The sequence below is a fragment of the Cicer arietinum genome, chromosome 6, assembly GCF_000331145.2.
Source record: "Cicer arietinum cultivar CDC Frontier isolate Library 1 chromosome 6, Cicar.CDCFrontier_v2.0, whole genome shotgun sequence".
Taxonomy (NCBI): Eukaryota; Viridiplantae; Streptophyta; class Magnoliopsida; order Fabales; family Fabaceae; genus Cicer; species Cicer arietinum.
Window position 1 is genome coordinate 36,656,260 of NC_021165.2, and position 14,620 is coordinate 36,670,879.

Below are 14,620 nucleotides of genomic sequence, written 5' to 3' on the forward strand. Positions count from 1 at the left end.
CAACAAGTCTAGCTTTGAATTTATCAATGGTACCATCAACTTTCATTTTCTTCTTAAAGATCCATTTACAACCTATTGGTTTGGATCTAGGTGGGAGGTCTACCAATTTCCAAGTTTTATTCCCCATGATTGAGTCCATTTCCTTTTGGATGGCTTATTTCCAAAAGGAAGAGTCTTGAGACTTTATTGCCTCTTCATATGTGTCTGGGTCACTTTCTAAATTGTAGCAAATTGGTCCATAACTGTTACTGGAATCATTTGTACCTTCTACAAGGAACACAAAGAAGTCTAGGCCATAATCTTTCTCCTTTATGGCTCTTTTGCTTCTTCTGAGTCTGAACATGTCAAAACATCATTATTAGATACATTATTTTCTATGCTTTGTACACTAGAACATACAGTTTCCTTGGGATGTGGAATTGAGTTAAATCTATTTTCTTGAAAAATTGCACCTCTTGACTCAATCACTGTGTTAATAGGGTATGAGTCATTAGATTCAACAACCATGAATCTATAGGCCTTGCCATTTTTAGCATAGCCCAGAAATACACTTTCAATTCCTTTTTCTCCCAATTTTTTTCTTTTTGGTTCAGGAACCTTAACAATTGCTCTACAGCCCCAAACTTTTATATAGTTAAGATTGGGTTTTCTTTTCTTCCAGAGTTCATATGGGGTTATTTTGTTCCTTTTATTGGGAACTCTATTTAGCAAATAACATGCAGTTAGCATGACTTCACCCCAATAACCTTTAGATAAATCAGAATAGGATAACATGGCATTCACAATTTCTTCTAATATCCTATTTTTCCTTTTTGCAATTTCATTTTGTTGTGGGGAATATGATGCAGTTGTTTGATGCACAATACTAGTGGACTCAAAATACTCAGGGTCGTAGAACTCTCCTCCCTTATCACTTCTAAAACACTTAAGAAACGTTTCATGTTGAAGTTCTACTTGTGCTTTAAATATTTTAAATTTGTCTAAAACTTCATTCTTAGAGTGCATTAAATAAACATAACAAAATCTAGAGTAATCATCAATGAAAGTGACAAAATACTTTTTACCACAAATTGTAGGCCAACCATGTAAATCGCATACATCAGAGTGAATTAAATCTAATACCTTAGAACTTCTTTCAACACTTTTAAAAGGTTGTCTTGTAATTTTAGTTAGCACGCAAGTAATACATGAATTTGAATTTTTATCAAAAGTCAGAATTTAATTTGATTTCATCATATCATTCAATTTTCTAAAGTTAATATGTCCTAGTCGCATATGCCATAAATCACAAGACTCAACAATATAAGTAGAAATTATATTATTATTATAGTTACTAATAACATTACATTTGAACATATTCTCACAAAGGTAACCCTTCCCTACAAACATACCACCTTTAGAGAGAGTAAATTTATCTCCCTCAAATACACATTTGAAACCAAACTTATTAAGTAAAGGTACAAAAATCAAGTTATTCCTAACATCAGGAACATAAAATACATATTTAAGAGTAAGTACTTTAAAAGAAGTAAATTTAATCTCCATTGTTCCTTTTCCTTTGACTTGAACAATTGAGGCATTTTCCATGTACAAAATACTTCCATCTTCTTCATCAATGGTCTTAAATAGTTCTTTATTTTTGCACACATGGCGGGTAGCACCAGAGTCTATCCACCAAGATTCAACATCTTCAATCATGTTGAGTTCGAAAATGACAGCAATAAGGTTATCTTTTGTTGCACTTGAATTCTTGTCTTTGTTCTTTCTTTTCAAGAACCTGCACTCATTTTTAAAGTGTCCTGGTTTTCCACAATGATAACAACTTCCTTTTCTTTTCTTTTGTTGTTCATTATTACCATTGTGTTTTTCATGAGATTTATCAAAATCTTGATTTGTTTTCTTAAAAGATTTGCTTGAATTTCCTTCCTCCATTACATGGACCTTTTCATGAGAGAATTGGTTTTTAGTATCATCTTGTTTACGATACTCTTCTTTTAAACGAATGTGATTACCCAATTGCTCAAGTGATATGTCATCTTTCTTATGTTTCATAGATTTTTTGAAATCTTTCCACGAAGGTGGAAGTTTATCTATTATGTAGGATACAATAATGGTTTCATCCATGTGCATTTGATGTTGTTTGTAGTTATTAAGAATACGTTCAATTTCATGCATTTGTTCCATTGTTGATTTACTATCAACCATTTTATAATTATTAAATTGAGAAACAAGAAACTTCTTACTTGTAGCGTCTTCTTGCATGTATCTTGACTCTAATTTCTCCCATTGTTCCTTTGCAGAGATGCTACTTTGATATATATCGAACAAGGAGTCAGACATTCCGTTGAGAATATGGCCCATGCATATATAGTCATCATTGTCCCACTTCTGCCTTTCTCTTGTTTCTGCTAATGTTTCCACTTCCCTCTCTAGCGGTCTTGTGGTGTTCAGAACATACACCACCTTCAAATTTGTTAAAAGGAATTTCATCTTTTTCTGCCAACGGATAAAATTTCCTCCATCGAATTTCTCCAACTTCACAAAATTAGAAGGCATTTCTTTGAGTGGTGCAACCATTGATTGAAAATAAAATCGAACCTAAAGATTGTTGGATCTATTTTGGTGACAATGCTGCAAGACTTTAATAGTGAAGTTGTTGATGAAGATTATATGTAGCAAATTCCAAAGCGTGTTGTTACACTAGCCTTTCGGTTCGATTCGCCCCCACCAATCGAATGCAAATGAGATAACCAGTGAATCCCCTTCAGGGTACTTTGGAAAACCTTGATATGATTTGCACTTTCACACCAAGAGTATCTTTCAATAGTATGTTACAAAAGAATGATTCTTATTCTTTACTCATGCATTAGAAAGGAATAAGATGACTTAACATATACGAATGGGTGAGAAAAGTGGATGGCAATCACTTGAATTCGTGTCTCCATTGTCCAAAGTGACCCTATTTATAAGAAAAATAATGTCACTTGAGAAAGAATTACAATCCTTGGTTCTACCACTGTTTCGCGAAGGGATATATACATATAACATATAATTATTTACTGAAGTATTGCACTGGTCTGGTGGCAAAACAGTGCCTCTGTTTCGCGAAGACATACTAGATTTGCTTCTAGAACATACAATCCTTGGTTCGAAGACATACTAGATTTGCTTCTAGAACACAACTAACAACTAAATCATGTCAATTACCATTAATTATACATACATATATTATCCAATATTTTGGAAATATCTCCCAAGACACACATTGTTTGTGCTTAGAATTAGATTTATTACCACTTCTATTATTTCCTCCAATGCCTCTTTTCTGTTCACAGGACTTTTCATACCTTCAGGGTTATAGTTCCTGTACAAACAATAATTAAAAAAATCAAATGAAGTGATCCTCTTCTCTCTAAGCTTAAAATGAAGATGAAAAAAAGAAGGAAACATTACCAAGGAGGAGCATAATGGATGAGATCACTGACATTCTGAGAGGTTGACACACAATTGTTAGTTGTTGGACACAGAGCCAATGCTGGTGAATTTTTCTTAACTCCAAGATATTCAGGCTTCTTTCCACTGCAGGATATGAGATAAAGTCAATAGAATAAATTATTTTTATAAACTCTTTCATCCACTCATAATTTGTTAAAAAATGATATGAAATCTTGAATGAAAGGTAGAAGGAAAACATGGTGTACCTGAAATTGAATATGGCACCAAGGGTTGCTAATTCACTGCTCCTCAATATGAGTTCTCTTTAATATAATTAAAAACAAAATAAATTTAAGTATAAGAGATAGAGATTTGAGAAAATGAAATAAATAAATAAATAAATAAATAAATAAATAAATAATTAATTAGGAAGTAGAAACCTTCGATTAATTTGGTTGTCGAGGTTGTCCTCCTGCTTCATATGAAGAATACGAGGAAGAGAAAAGTGTTAATATGATTATTTTTATAGGGTAATTTGAGGTTGCAGGATATTGTTGAAGATGATGAAGCCATTATTAGGTTATTTAGGGTAGGAACTTCAACTTCAGTATTTTAATTAAGAATGAATGAATAAACGTGTGAAATGAGTGAGGGAGGAATTCTTCCTTTCTACATCCATTTTCTTTTCTTAAATAACAAAACTCTGTGTGTCTTCTTTGTGAACCGACACTACCTTTGAATATTTTTACCTGTTTATAAATCTCTTAGACCAACTTTTTTTCTCGTCTAAATAATATTTATTAATTTATTTTAATCATTAATTTTCCCTTTAAAATATATTAAAATTATTATAGTCTTTTAATATTAGGGATAGAAATAAATTGGAATAAATTGTACTTTGTTAAACTTAAGTTTGATTTGTCAAAAAAATTTAGTGCTAATTATGGTTTATGACTTGTTATAAGCTTAATTTTTAGGCGTAAGTCGACTTAAAAGTCTATTTCATTTTAACATTTTTGAATATTTAATCAAACATATCTTTAAATAGATTAACGAGTTAATATGTCAATTAAATTAAATTCTATTTTGATATTTAACATTATATTTTGAATAATATGACTTTATACATATCCTACTTCAATTCTATTTTATAATAATTAATACATTTTAATATGTCAAAAACTAAAGAATGTTATTATGCGTAAATTACTAAAAGTTGAATATCTAACAAAAAGATCAAAATTTAATATAATTATAGTAGTAAAAAAATATTTATATTTATTTAAATAGGTTGACTTAAAAGAATTAGTATGTGGCTAGTAATTTGACTTTGTTTGTTTAAAAGAAAAGTCTAGCATAATCTGACCTAACGTAGGTTGGGCTGTAGGCTATGTCGGTCGACCTAACATATTCTCACCCGTACTCGACACTAAAGATAGAGGATCCAATTTCCTCTTTTTTTGCTCTACTATTTTAAATATAGCAATTTTGGCTGCTTGATTTTGACAGAGTCAACAATGACGTTGACTCATTTTTTTAAATCTTTACACACAAATGTTAAATTAATTAAAATAAAAAAGTATATTATCACGTGACTGTTGTCCAATGATAGCATTTGGTCAACAAAATCTATGTTTCATTTTGCGATTTCATCTTTTCATAGACAAAAGTTCCTCATATTCCTAATAGAGAGAAGGTGAAGTTCTTGTACTCATTGTAGCAATAAACTTAGGTTTTGTTGATCAAATGTTATTATTGTCAACGGTCATGTAACAATAAATTTTTTAGTTTTAATTAAGTTTCACGTATACACATACATATTTTTTTAAATGAATATATATCAGCGTTACCTAGTCAAAATTACAAAAGGGAATAGAGTTAATAGGCCAAAATTATTATCAAAATACGAATATCACATTTTAGTCTTTTACTTAAAAACGATTAATATAGCTTTTGATTAATAATATGTTAAATAGAAATAGGAATCTCTATAAAATTATGGAGATTAACTAAATATGTAACTACTTGTACTAAAGCATGAGCTGTATCATTTTCTTGCCGTCGAACAAACTCAATCTTAGAGTTCCTAAACACAGATGAAAGGAGGAATCTACAATCAATGAGGATGACCCCCATTTAGACTCATCCACATTATTTGCATGTAACTTATCCACAACTACTTTAGAGTCCAACTCAAATTCTACTAATTCAAGGTGAAGTTCTTGTACTCATTGTAGCGCTAATAGTAGACCAAGGGTTTCAACTTCAGAAATTGAGCAAGAAGGGAGAACCATTATGTTTGGCCTATAACAAAGCTTGTTTCATCATTCCAAATACACATGACAATGCCAACTTGATTATAAGTAGAGGGTAAAGAAACATTGCATTTAACTCGTCCTACAGATGGTTTTATACACTTCAAACTTGTGTTGGTAGCCACACAAGCTGGTGCAAAAATCGGCTAGGCTACAGTAGCAATGCTTGACCAAGCCTACTATATACATGATTTGGACTTGTCTCCATTCCTCCAAAAATGTTGAACTCTTCTATGAAAGACTTGCAAGGAATTTTCATGACTGCTCTTATGTATGATGTTGTGCCTCTAATGCAATAGGCTTCGTAAAGTCACTACCATTGTGGCTGCATAAGTTGCATTTAGATTATGCAGCAGCTTGAAACCTAAGTTTATAGTAAAAGTTGTACATATTGAACAACAACCACAAAATTACAACACTATCAACAAAGTATGTTATTTCGACATTGAGAAAAGAGATGCAAGCTATCCTCAGTCCCTACTTCAAACAACTGACAACGAGTCGGGGAAATTAACATTGTGTGCTTGCAATCTTAATCCTGTGAGCAAACAATCCCGACAAACACACCATACAAATTCTTTTAATTTTTGGGGGGAATTTGTAATTTCCAAATTAGACACCAATCACCTGCAACTCTGAAGTTAGAGGTATCAATAAAATGTCATGCAAAATCGATATTCGCTTTGAATTAATGGTGTATATCCCAATATCTTCCTTTTCCCGAATTCTCGCGTCATCACAAACAAAGGCAAATAGAATTGATAATGATCACTAAAACTGAGTATAATTGATAACATGTTCCAAAACATAGATATTATTAGTAACCCTAGCATGCCCGATCATCTTCAATGAGTGAAGATCTTGAATAAAACAAATAGTGTGATAAATAATCAATTTACGTTGTAAATAGGCAAGTCTAAATGTGGATATCAAATTAAATTAAAAATGAAGAATATAAAGCACACCGTGTAAAGAAATATCATTGTTGATAATAATATCTCCAAAATAATTTACAATAGTAAAAAAACTATAAAACAATTTAATAGTAATGGGTGTGATAGCATATTATGAATTAAAAGTGGATAAGGAATCACAAACATAATCAGTTGTGCCACTATTAATGAAATGCATTAGAATAATTACTTTTATCGTGGCTCATATTTTGATTGATAGAGGCACTAATATGATTAATCTACCCATTACCTAGAATATTATTGTCTTCAGATTTTTTTTAGAAGAGTAATTAATTTTTTGTCTATATTTGATGAAATAGCAACACCTCAACTTGTTGAAGTATAATTGTTGTTAGTAAAAAATGGATAATCCATTTCAGAATTTTCTCCATTATTGTCAATATCCACATTGTTGATTGTTGAAATCGTGTCACAAAACTTAAAGCCAAGAGAAAATCCATGCTTAAAGTAGCAGCTCTCAATTGTATGTCTTGATTTACCATAGAAGTTGCAGATCTTTAAATTTACAAATCATATTCCTTGATTGATTTTGGTAAACCTTCCACGACCACGTCCTTGATCAAGGTTCCAATTTCTTTATTATTGTCCATTGATATTGGCATTATTTACCAAGATTTGGGATGAATCTCCCAAAGAACTTTTAACAAGTTGTCTTTTTTGTAGTAAAACTAGGGAATACATTATGTGAATCGTTGATAAGAATTTGTGTGCAAACAATATTAAATTGGCCACTTATTCCTTTTAGAATGTTGGGTGGGTTCACTCCCCAAGTGGAACCACTAGTTTTATTATTATTAGTATTATTATTATTGGAAGAAAAAAAGGGTATTATTGGGCTAGGCCCAGGAAATAAAAGGGATTTAGAAATCCTAAGAATTAGAAGAACGAAAAGAACGGCTGCCAAAGAAGAAAAATAAGGGTTTGGTTCCGGTGGTGGTAACAGATGTGTAGCAAACTTGCTCCGTTTGATCTACAAATTTAGTATGTTATTTCTACCACTGAGTTTGTTATTTTAATATACAGTAGTTTTATCTTCTATGAGAGTTACTTTGGCATTTAGTGTGGAAGGTTGTTATTGTTGATTGATGTTCCCTTTTGTTATTAGGAAGACTCTAGTGTACCCATTAATTATTATAGTGGAAGTTTTACTGGACTAGGTCCAGTGGTTTTTATTCTCTCAATTTGAGGGAAGTTTTCCACGTTAAAAATTGCATTTGTCTCATATTTAATTTTCTGCCAATTATTTTTGCTATGTGGAATTGTAATTTCTGTTTGGCCATTTATCTGCATAGGTGGGGAAAAAATATTCCGCATTATTGAGATAGTTATCACTAATTATCTCTGGTTTTTTCCAACAAAGTGGTATCTAGAGCTTGGTTATTTGATTTGTGCATTTAAATGGAGGAGGAAAATAAAGGTCCCAATATGATTAAACTCAACTCTTCTAATTATACACTTTGGAAGACTCTCATGGAAGACATGTTATACAGTAAAGATTTGTATGATCCTATTGAGGGTGACACTGCTAAACCCGCAGATAAATCTGACTCTGACTGGAAGAAGATGAATAGAAAGACAATGGCGTTGATCAGGCAGTGGTTGGATATTAGTGTGTATCCACATGTTGAAACTGAAATATATGCTAACAAGATGCGGGAAAAATTAAAAGAGTTGTATGAACGAAATAATGTGCAAAATAAAGCATTCTTGATTCGGAAGCTGGTGAATATGAAATACAAAGATGGGAATTCAATGGCATAACATATGAGTATTTTTTAGAATAAAGTGAATCAGTTGACAACTGCAGAAATAAAATTAGATGATGAGTTGCAAGCGTTGTTATTGTTGAGTTCATTGCCTAATAATTGGGAAGTCCTTGTTGTAACGTTGACCAATTCAGCTTCAAGTGGAAAGTTAAAAATGTCAACAGTTAAAGAGAGCATGTTGAATTCAGAAGCTCGAAGAAAGGAACGTGGTTTAAGTGGTTCTTCCTCAAAGTCAGAAGCACTAGTTACAGAGTCACGAGGGAGAAGTCAATCTAGAAACTTCCATAGACGCGACAACTCTGAAAGTCGTAGCAAGTCAAGAAGCAAGTTGAGGACTAGAAAAGAAGTGATATGCTATCATTGTGGCAAAGCGGGTCATATATGTAAAATCACCAAAGGGTCCCTAGTGGTTGCAAATGAGCAAAGTTCAGCTTCTCTCTATAGGATGCCTACGAAGTTATGCAAGAAAGAAGTGAAAGCAATTGAAGATGCATCTTCTGATTTATGGCATATGTGCCTCGATCACTTGAGTGAGAAAGGACTCAACATACTTGCGAAGAAAAACTTTCTTCCTGTGAAAGGTATGTCTCTAAAAACTTGCACTCATTGTTTTGCTGGAAAACAACATAGAGTTTCTTTTCATAATACTGGTCCTCATATAAGGCAAAATATTCTTAATTTAGTTCATACTGATGTTTGTATGATGGATAGTAAATCTCTAGGTGGTGCATCATATTGTCACTTTTATTGACGACCATTCTAGAAAAGTGTGGGCATTTCCTTTGAAATCTAAAGACCATGTATTTGGAGTCTTCAAGCATTTTCATGCAAGTGTTGAAAGAGAAAAGGGAAGGAAATTGAAATATGTTCAATCAGATAACAATGGCGAATACAGAGGTCCATTTGAAGAGTATTGTAGAGAACATGGAATCAGGTTTGAGAATACAGTTCCAAAGACACCTCAGCATAACGGTGTTGCAGAGAGAATGAATCATACGGTTAATGATAGAATCAGATGTATGCTCTCTCATGCAAAACTATCGAAATCCTTTTGGGGTGAAGCAATGAAAACTGCATTGGATTTGATCAATCTTTCTCCTTCTATTTGATGGTGATGTTCCAAATAGAGTGTGGACAGGGAAAGATATCTCTTACCGTCATTTGAGAGTTTTTGGTTGCAGATGTTTTGTTCACGTTCCAAGAGATGAGAGGTCCAAGCTTGATAGTAAATCTAAAAAGTGCATATTCGTTGGTTATGGTGATGAAGAATTTGGTTATAGATTGTGGGATCCGGTTGACAAGAAAATTATCAAAAGTCGAGGTGTGATATTTCTTGAAGACCAGACTATTGAAGATTTTGATAAAGTTGAAAAACATAAACCAAATTCCAGAAGTTACATTGAAAATTTTGCGCCTAAGCCCCCTGTAGAAACCTTTGATGATGAGGGAGATACACAGGTAGATGATGAGAATGTAACTGATGATCATGTGCCTCACCATGATGAGCAGGTTCCAGTTGAGCCACTAGTCGAGTTGGAGTTGAGAAGATCTACTAGAGAACGTCAACCTTCTCAAATATATCCTCCACATGAGTATGTGATGATCACTGATAGTGGATAGCCATAGTATTATCAAGAAGCTATTACAAATGTTGATAAAGAAAAGTGGTTAAAGGTCATGCAAGAAGAGATGAATTCCTTGCATGAGAATCACACATTTGATTTGGTAAAGTTGCCTAATGGTAGAAAAACATTCAAGAACAAATGGGTATACAAGATAAAGGTAGAAGAGAATAGTTCTCAACCAAGATACAAATCAAGATTGTTTGTGAAAGATTTTAATTAGAGAAAAGGTATTGACTTTGATGAAATTTTTTCACCTGTGGTGAAGATGTCCTCTATCCGAGTTGTGCTTGGGTTAGCAGCTAGTTTGAACCTAGAAGTTGAACAACTTGATGTGAAAACTACATTCCTTCATGGTGATTTGGAGGAAGAGAACTATATGGAGCAATCAGAGGGTTTCGAAGTCAAAGGTCAAGAGCAACTTGTGTGTAAATTAAAGAAAAGTTTGTATGGGCTCAAACAAGCACCTCGACAATGGTACAAGAAATTTGATTCTTTCATGGAGAAACATGAGTATGGTAAAACTACTTTTGACCATTGTGTGTTTATATTATTCTCTTATTATATGTGGATGACATGTTGATTGTTGGTAGCTCAAAGACAGAAGCACTTGTTACAGAGTCATGGGGGAGAAGTCAATCTAGAAACTTCCATAGACGCGACAACTCTGAAAGTCGTAGCAAGTCAAGAAGCAAGTCGAGGACTAGAAAAAAAGTGATATGCTATCATTGTGGCAAAACGGGTCACATAAAAAGATATTGCAGGTTCCTTAAGAGAGATCAATCAAGGGAAAAAGATGAAGACAAAGAGAAGAAAAATGATAACGATACAACAGCAGTTGCATCTGTTAATAATGTCTACATTGTTTGTGATTATAACCTGATAATTGGGAAGTCCTTGTTGTGACGTTGACCAATTCAGCTCCAAGTGGAAAGTTGAAAATGTCAACAGTTAAAGAGAGCATGTTGAATGAAGAAGCTCGAAGAAAGGAACGTGGTTTGATTGGTTCTTCCTCAAAGTCGGAAGCACTAGTTACAGAGTCACGGGGGGAGAAGTCAATCTAGAAACTTCCATAGACGCGACAACTCTGAAAGTCGTAGCAAGTCAAGAAGCAAGTCGAGGACTAGAAAAAAAGTGATATGCTATCATTGTGGCAAAACGGGTCACATAAAAAGATATTGCAGGTTCCTTAAGAGAGATCAATCAAGGGAAAAAGATGAAGACAAAGAGAAGAAAAATGATAACGATACAACAGCAGTTGCATCTGTTAATAATGTCTACATTGTTTGTGATTATAATTCCATAAACCTTGCATGTTAGGATTCAATTTGGATTATTGATTCGGGTGCCTCATATCATGTTACTCCTAGGCGTGATTTCTTCTCATCTTACAGTGCTGGTGATTTTGACATGGTAAAAATGGGAGATGAACGAGTATTTAAAATTATCGGTATGGGAGATGTTCGGGTTGAAACTGGGATTGGTTGCATCATATTTTGTTACTTTTATTGATGACCACTCTAGAAAAGTGTGGGCATTTCCTTTGAAATCTAAAGACCAGGTATTTGGAGTCTTCAAGCATTTTCATGCAAGTGTTGAAAGATAAAAGAGAAGGAAATTGAAATGTGTTCGATCAGATAACTGTGGCGAATACAGAGGTCCATTTGAAGAGTATTGTAGAGGACATGGAATCAGGTTTCAGAAAACAGTTCCAAAGATACCTCAACATAATGGTGTTGCAGAGAGAATGAATCGTACAATTAATGATAGAATTAGATGTATGCTCCCTCATGCAAAATTATTCAAATCCTTTTAGGGGGAGCAATGAAAACTGCAGTGGATTTGATCAATATTTCTCCTTCTATTCCACTTGATGGTGATGTTCCAAATAGAGTGTAGATATGTTGTAGCTAAATATCACTTCACTAACTTTCAAAACAGATCAATCCTCAACCCGAGGATGATTACAACCGTGTATTATCAAGCTTCACCAAGCTTACAATCAATTTCCAAATATTTCCAAGCTTCACTCACTAGGAAATTACAAAGTAGAATGAGAGTGATTGATACTTAATACTTTCTCAAAAGATATACAAAGATATAGTGTAGGATCAAAGAAAGTAATAAGGGAGGATGTGATTTGCTTCTTGAAAGCTTTAAGATGCTTGATCTTTTTATGCAAGTGTGTTGTGTGTCTTCCAATGGAGAGCTTGTATGCATTTTATAGAGATCCAAGCCTTTGATGACCGTTGGAGCTCATTTTCAAAGGATCCAAGGTTTTCATCAAAATTACAGAACTGCCACTCAGCTTGTTAGGCTTAGGCAGAACCATCCTCTTGCAGCATAGTCTTTGATCTTGACATGTCCTTGTTTTTTCACTTTAATCAGAGTGCAAGGCTGTTTCTGAGCTGCATTTTTCGAAGTCTTTAAGGTCTAGGTTGGCTTCAACTTTTGAGGTGATGTGGACAAGAGAGAAAAAGCCACTTTATGACATAGGACTGTCATACTCAGTCCGAGGATCAGATCTGGCAGCAACATGTGATCTTCCATTTTTGGCTTGTTTCAAGTTGCCTTTTGCTAACTTGACTTCCTTATGAATAAAAACGTGCAAGCCCATTTAATGATCAGATTTTGACATTTGCACATGCTTGATAGGTTGCTTTCACTTTTGCTAGCCTTTCCTTTACATACTAGATGTAGCCATATTCACCTTTTTCTTTTGACCTTTTGACTCTAGCTTTGAATGCTTTGTTTATTCATTTTTGACATTGATATACAATTGAATAAACACAATATTCTGGTGAGAAATCAGATTGTCCAGATCTGGAGATATTGCAGCAATTTCCATCCTCGCGCATGCAGCAATTTCCATCCTCACGAGGGTTTTCCATCCTCAGGCCAGAATTACTTTTTCCTTCTTTTTGCCTTAATGATTAATGACCTATTAACTTAAATGAATACACTCAAGAGCACATGTTAGTCATTAACCACAATCATAATCTCTTAAGTAATTTTGTTATCATTAAAATCATTTGAGAGATTTTGTCTCAACAGGATAGAGAAAGATGTCTCTTACAGTCATTTGAGAGTTTTTTGGTTGCATATGCTTTGTTCACGTTCCAAGAGATGAGAGGTCCAAGCTTGATAGTAAATCTAAACAGTGTATATTCGTCAGTTATGGTGATGAAGAATTTGGTTATAGATTGTGGGATCCGGTTAACAAGAAAATTATCAGTAGACGAGATGTGATATTTATTGAAAACCAGATTATTCAAGATTTTGATAAAGCTGAAAAACAGAAACCAAATTCCCGAAGTTACATTGATGTTGCGCCTAATCCCCCTACAAAAACTCTTATTGATGGGGGAGATATACAAGTAGATGATGAGAATGTAATTGATGATCATGTGTCTCACCATGATGAGCAGGTTCCAGTTGAGCCACTAGTCGAGTTTGAGTTGAGAAGATCTACTAGAGAACGTCAACCTTCTCAAAGATATCCTCCACATGAGTATGTGATGATCACTGATAGTGGAAAACCAGAGTATTATCAAGAAGCTATTACAAATGTTGATAAAGAAAAGTGGTTAAAGGCCATGCAAGAAGAGATGAATTCCTTGCATGAGAATCACACATTTGATTTGGTAAAGTTGCTTAATGGTAGAAAAGCACTCAAGAACAAATGGGTATACAAGATAAAGGCAAAAGAGAATAGTTCTCAACCAAGATACAAAGAAAGATTGGTTGTGAAAGGTTTTAATCAGAGAAAAGGTATTGACTTTGATGAAATTTTTTCACCTGTGGTGAAGATGTCCTCTATCCGAGTTGTGCTTGGGTTAGCAGCAAGTTTGAACCTAGAAGTTGAACAACTTGATGTGAAAACTGCATTCCTTCATGGTTATTCAGAAATTCTTTATTGGTGATTATATTATTCTCTTATTATATGTGGATGACATGTTTATTCTTGGTCATGACACTAAGAAGATACAACCTTTAAAGAAAGATTTGAACAAGTCTTTTGCAATGAAAGACTTAGGTCCTGCAGAGAAAATTCTGGGTATGAGAATTACTCGTGACAGGAAGAATAATAAATTGTAGTTGTCTCAACACAATTATATTGAGAAGGTGTTAGAGAGGTTTAACATGAGCAATTGCAAACCTGTTAGTACTCCATTTGCTACCCATTTTAAATTGAATTCTGATAAATGTCCTACAAGTGAGAAAGAGAAATAAGAGATGAAGAAGGTTCCTTATGCATCCGCATATGGTAGTTTGATGTATGATATGGTATGCACAAGGCCAGATATTGCTCATGCAGTTGGAGTTGTTAGTCGATTTCTCTCTAATCCTGGTAAAGATCATTGGCGAGCAGTGAAGTGGATTCTCAGATACCTCATAGGCACTTCCAAAGTGTGTTTATGCTATGGAGGTGATGAACATGTGTTGGATGGCTACACAGATGCAGATATGGCAGGGGGGCTTGATTTTTAAAAAAATACTTCTTGTTT

The 14,620-nt window shown here is 33.8% G+C and overlaps 1 protein-coding gene across 2 annotated transcripts; it reads right to left on the reverse strand.

Moving 5' to 3' along the window:
* Positions 1–1,316: 1,316 nt before the first annotated feature.
* Positions 1,317–4,150, reverse strand: LOC101494828 (uncharacterized). 2 transcript variants are annotated; one of them, XM_073369976.1, is made up of 5 exons: positions 3,876–4,150; positions 3,702–3,758; positions 3,454–3,579; positions 3,295–3,364; positions 1,317–2,959 (listed from the first exon to the last, which is right to left on the reverse strand). In XM_073369976.1, exons 1-5 carry the CDS (start codon positions 3,914–3,916, stop codon positions 2,924–2,926), a joined length of 330 nt encoding a protein of 109 aa, XP_073226077.1. In that variant the 5' UTR covers positions 3,917–4,150; the 3' UTR covers positions 1,317–2,923. The 2 variants fall into 2 exon arrangements, with proteins under 2 accessions (XP_073226077.1, XP_012572904.1); XM_012717450.3 differs by lacking the exon at positions 1,317–2,959 and having other exon boundaries at positions 2,970–3,364.
* Positions 4,151–14,620: the final 10,470 nt, after the last annotated feature.

Bases quoted from the DNA above. Each gene is read 5' to 3' on its own strand.
- LOC101494828 (XM_012717450.3), bottom strand. From the start codon at position 3,916: ATGAAGCAGGAGGACAACCTCGACAACCAAATTAATCGAAG. The intron at 3,759-3,875 runs GTTTCTACTTCC...ATTATATTAAAG, and splicing joins GACAACCAAATTAATCGAAG to AGAACTCATATTGAGGAGCA. The intron at 3,580-3,701 runs GTACACCATGTT...CATATCCTGCAG, and splicing joins GGTGCCATATTCAATTTCAG to TGGAAAGAAGCCTGAATATC.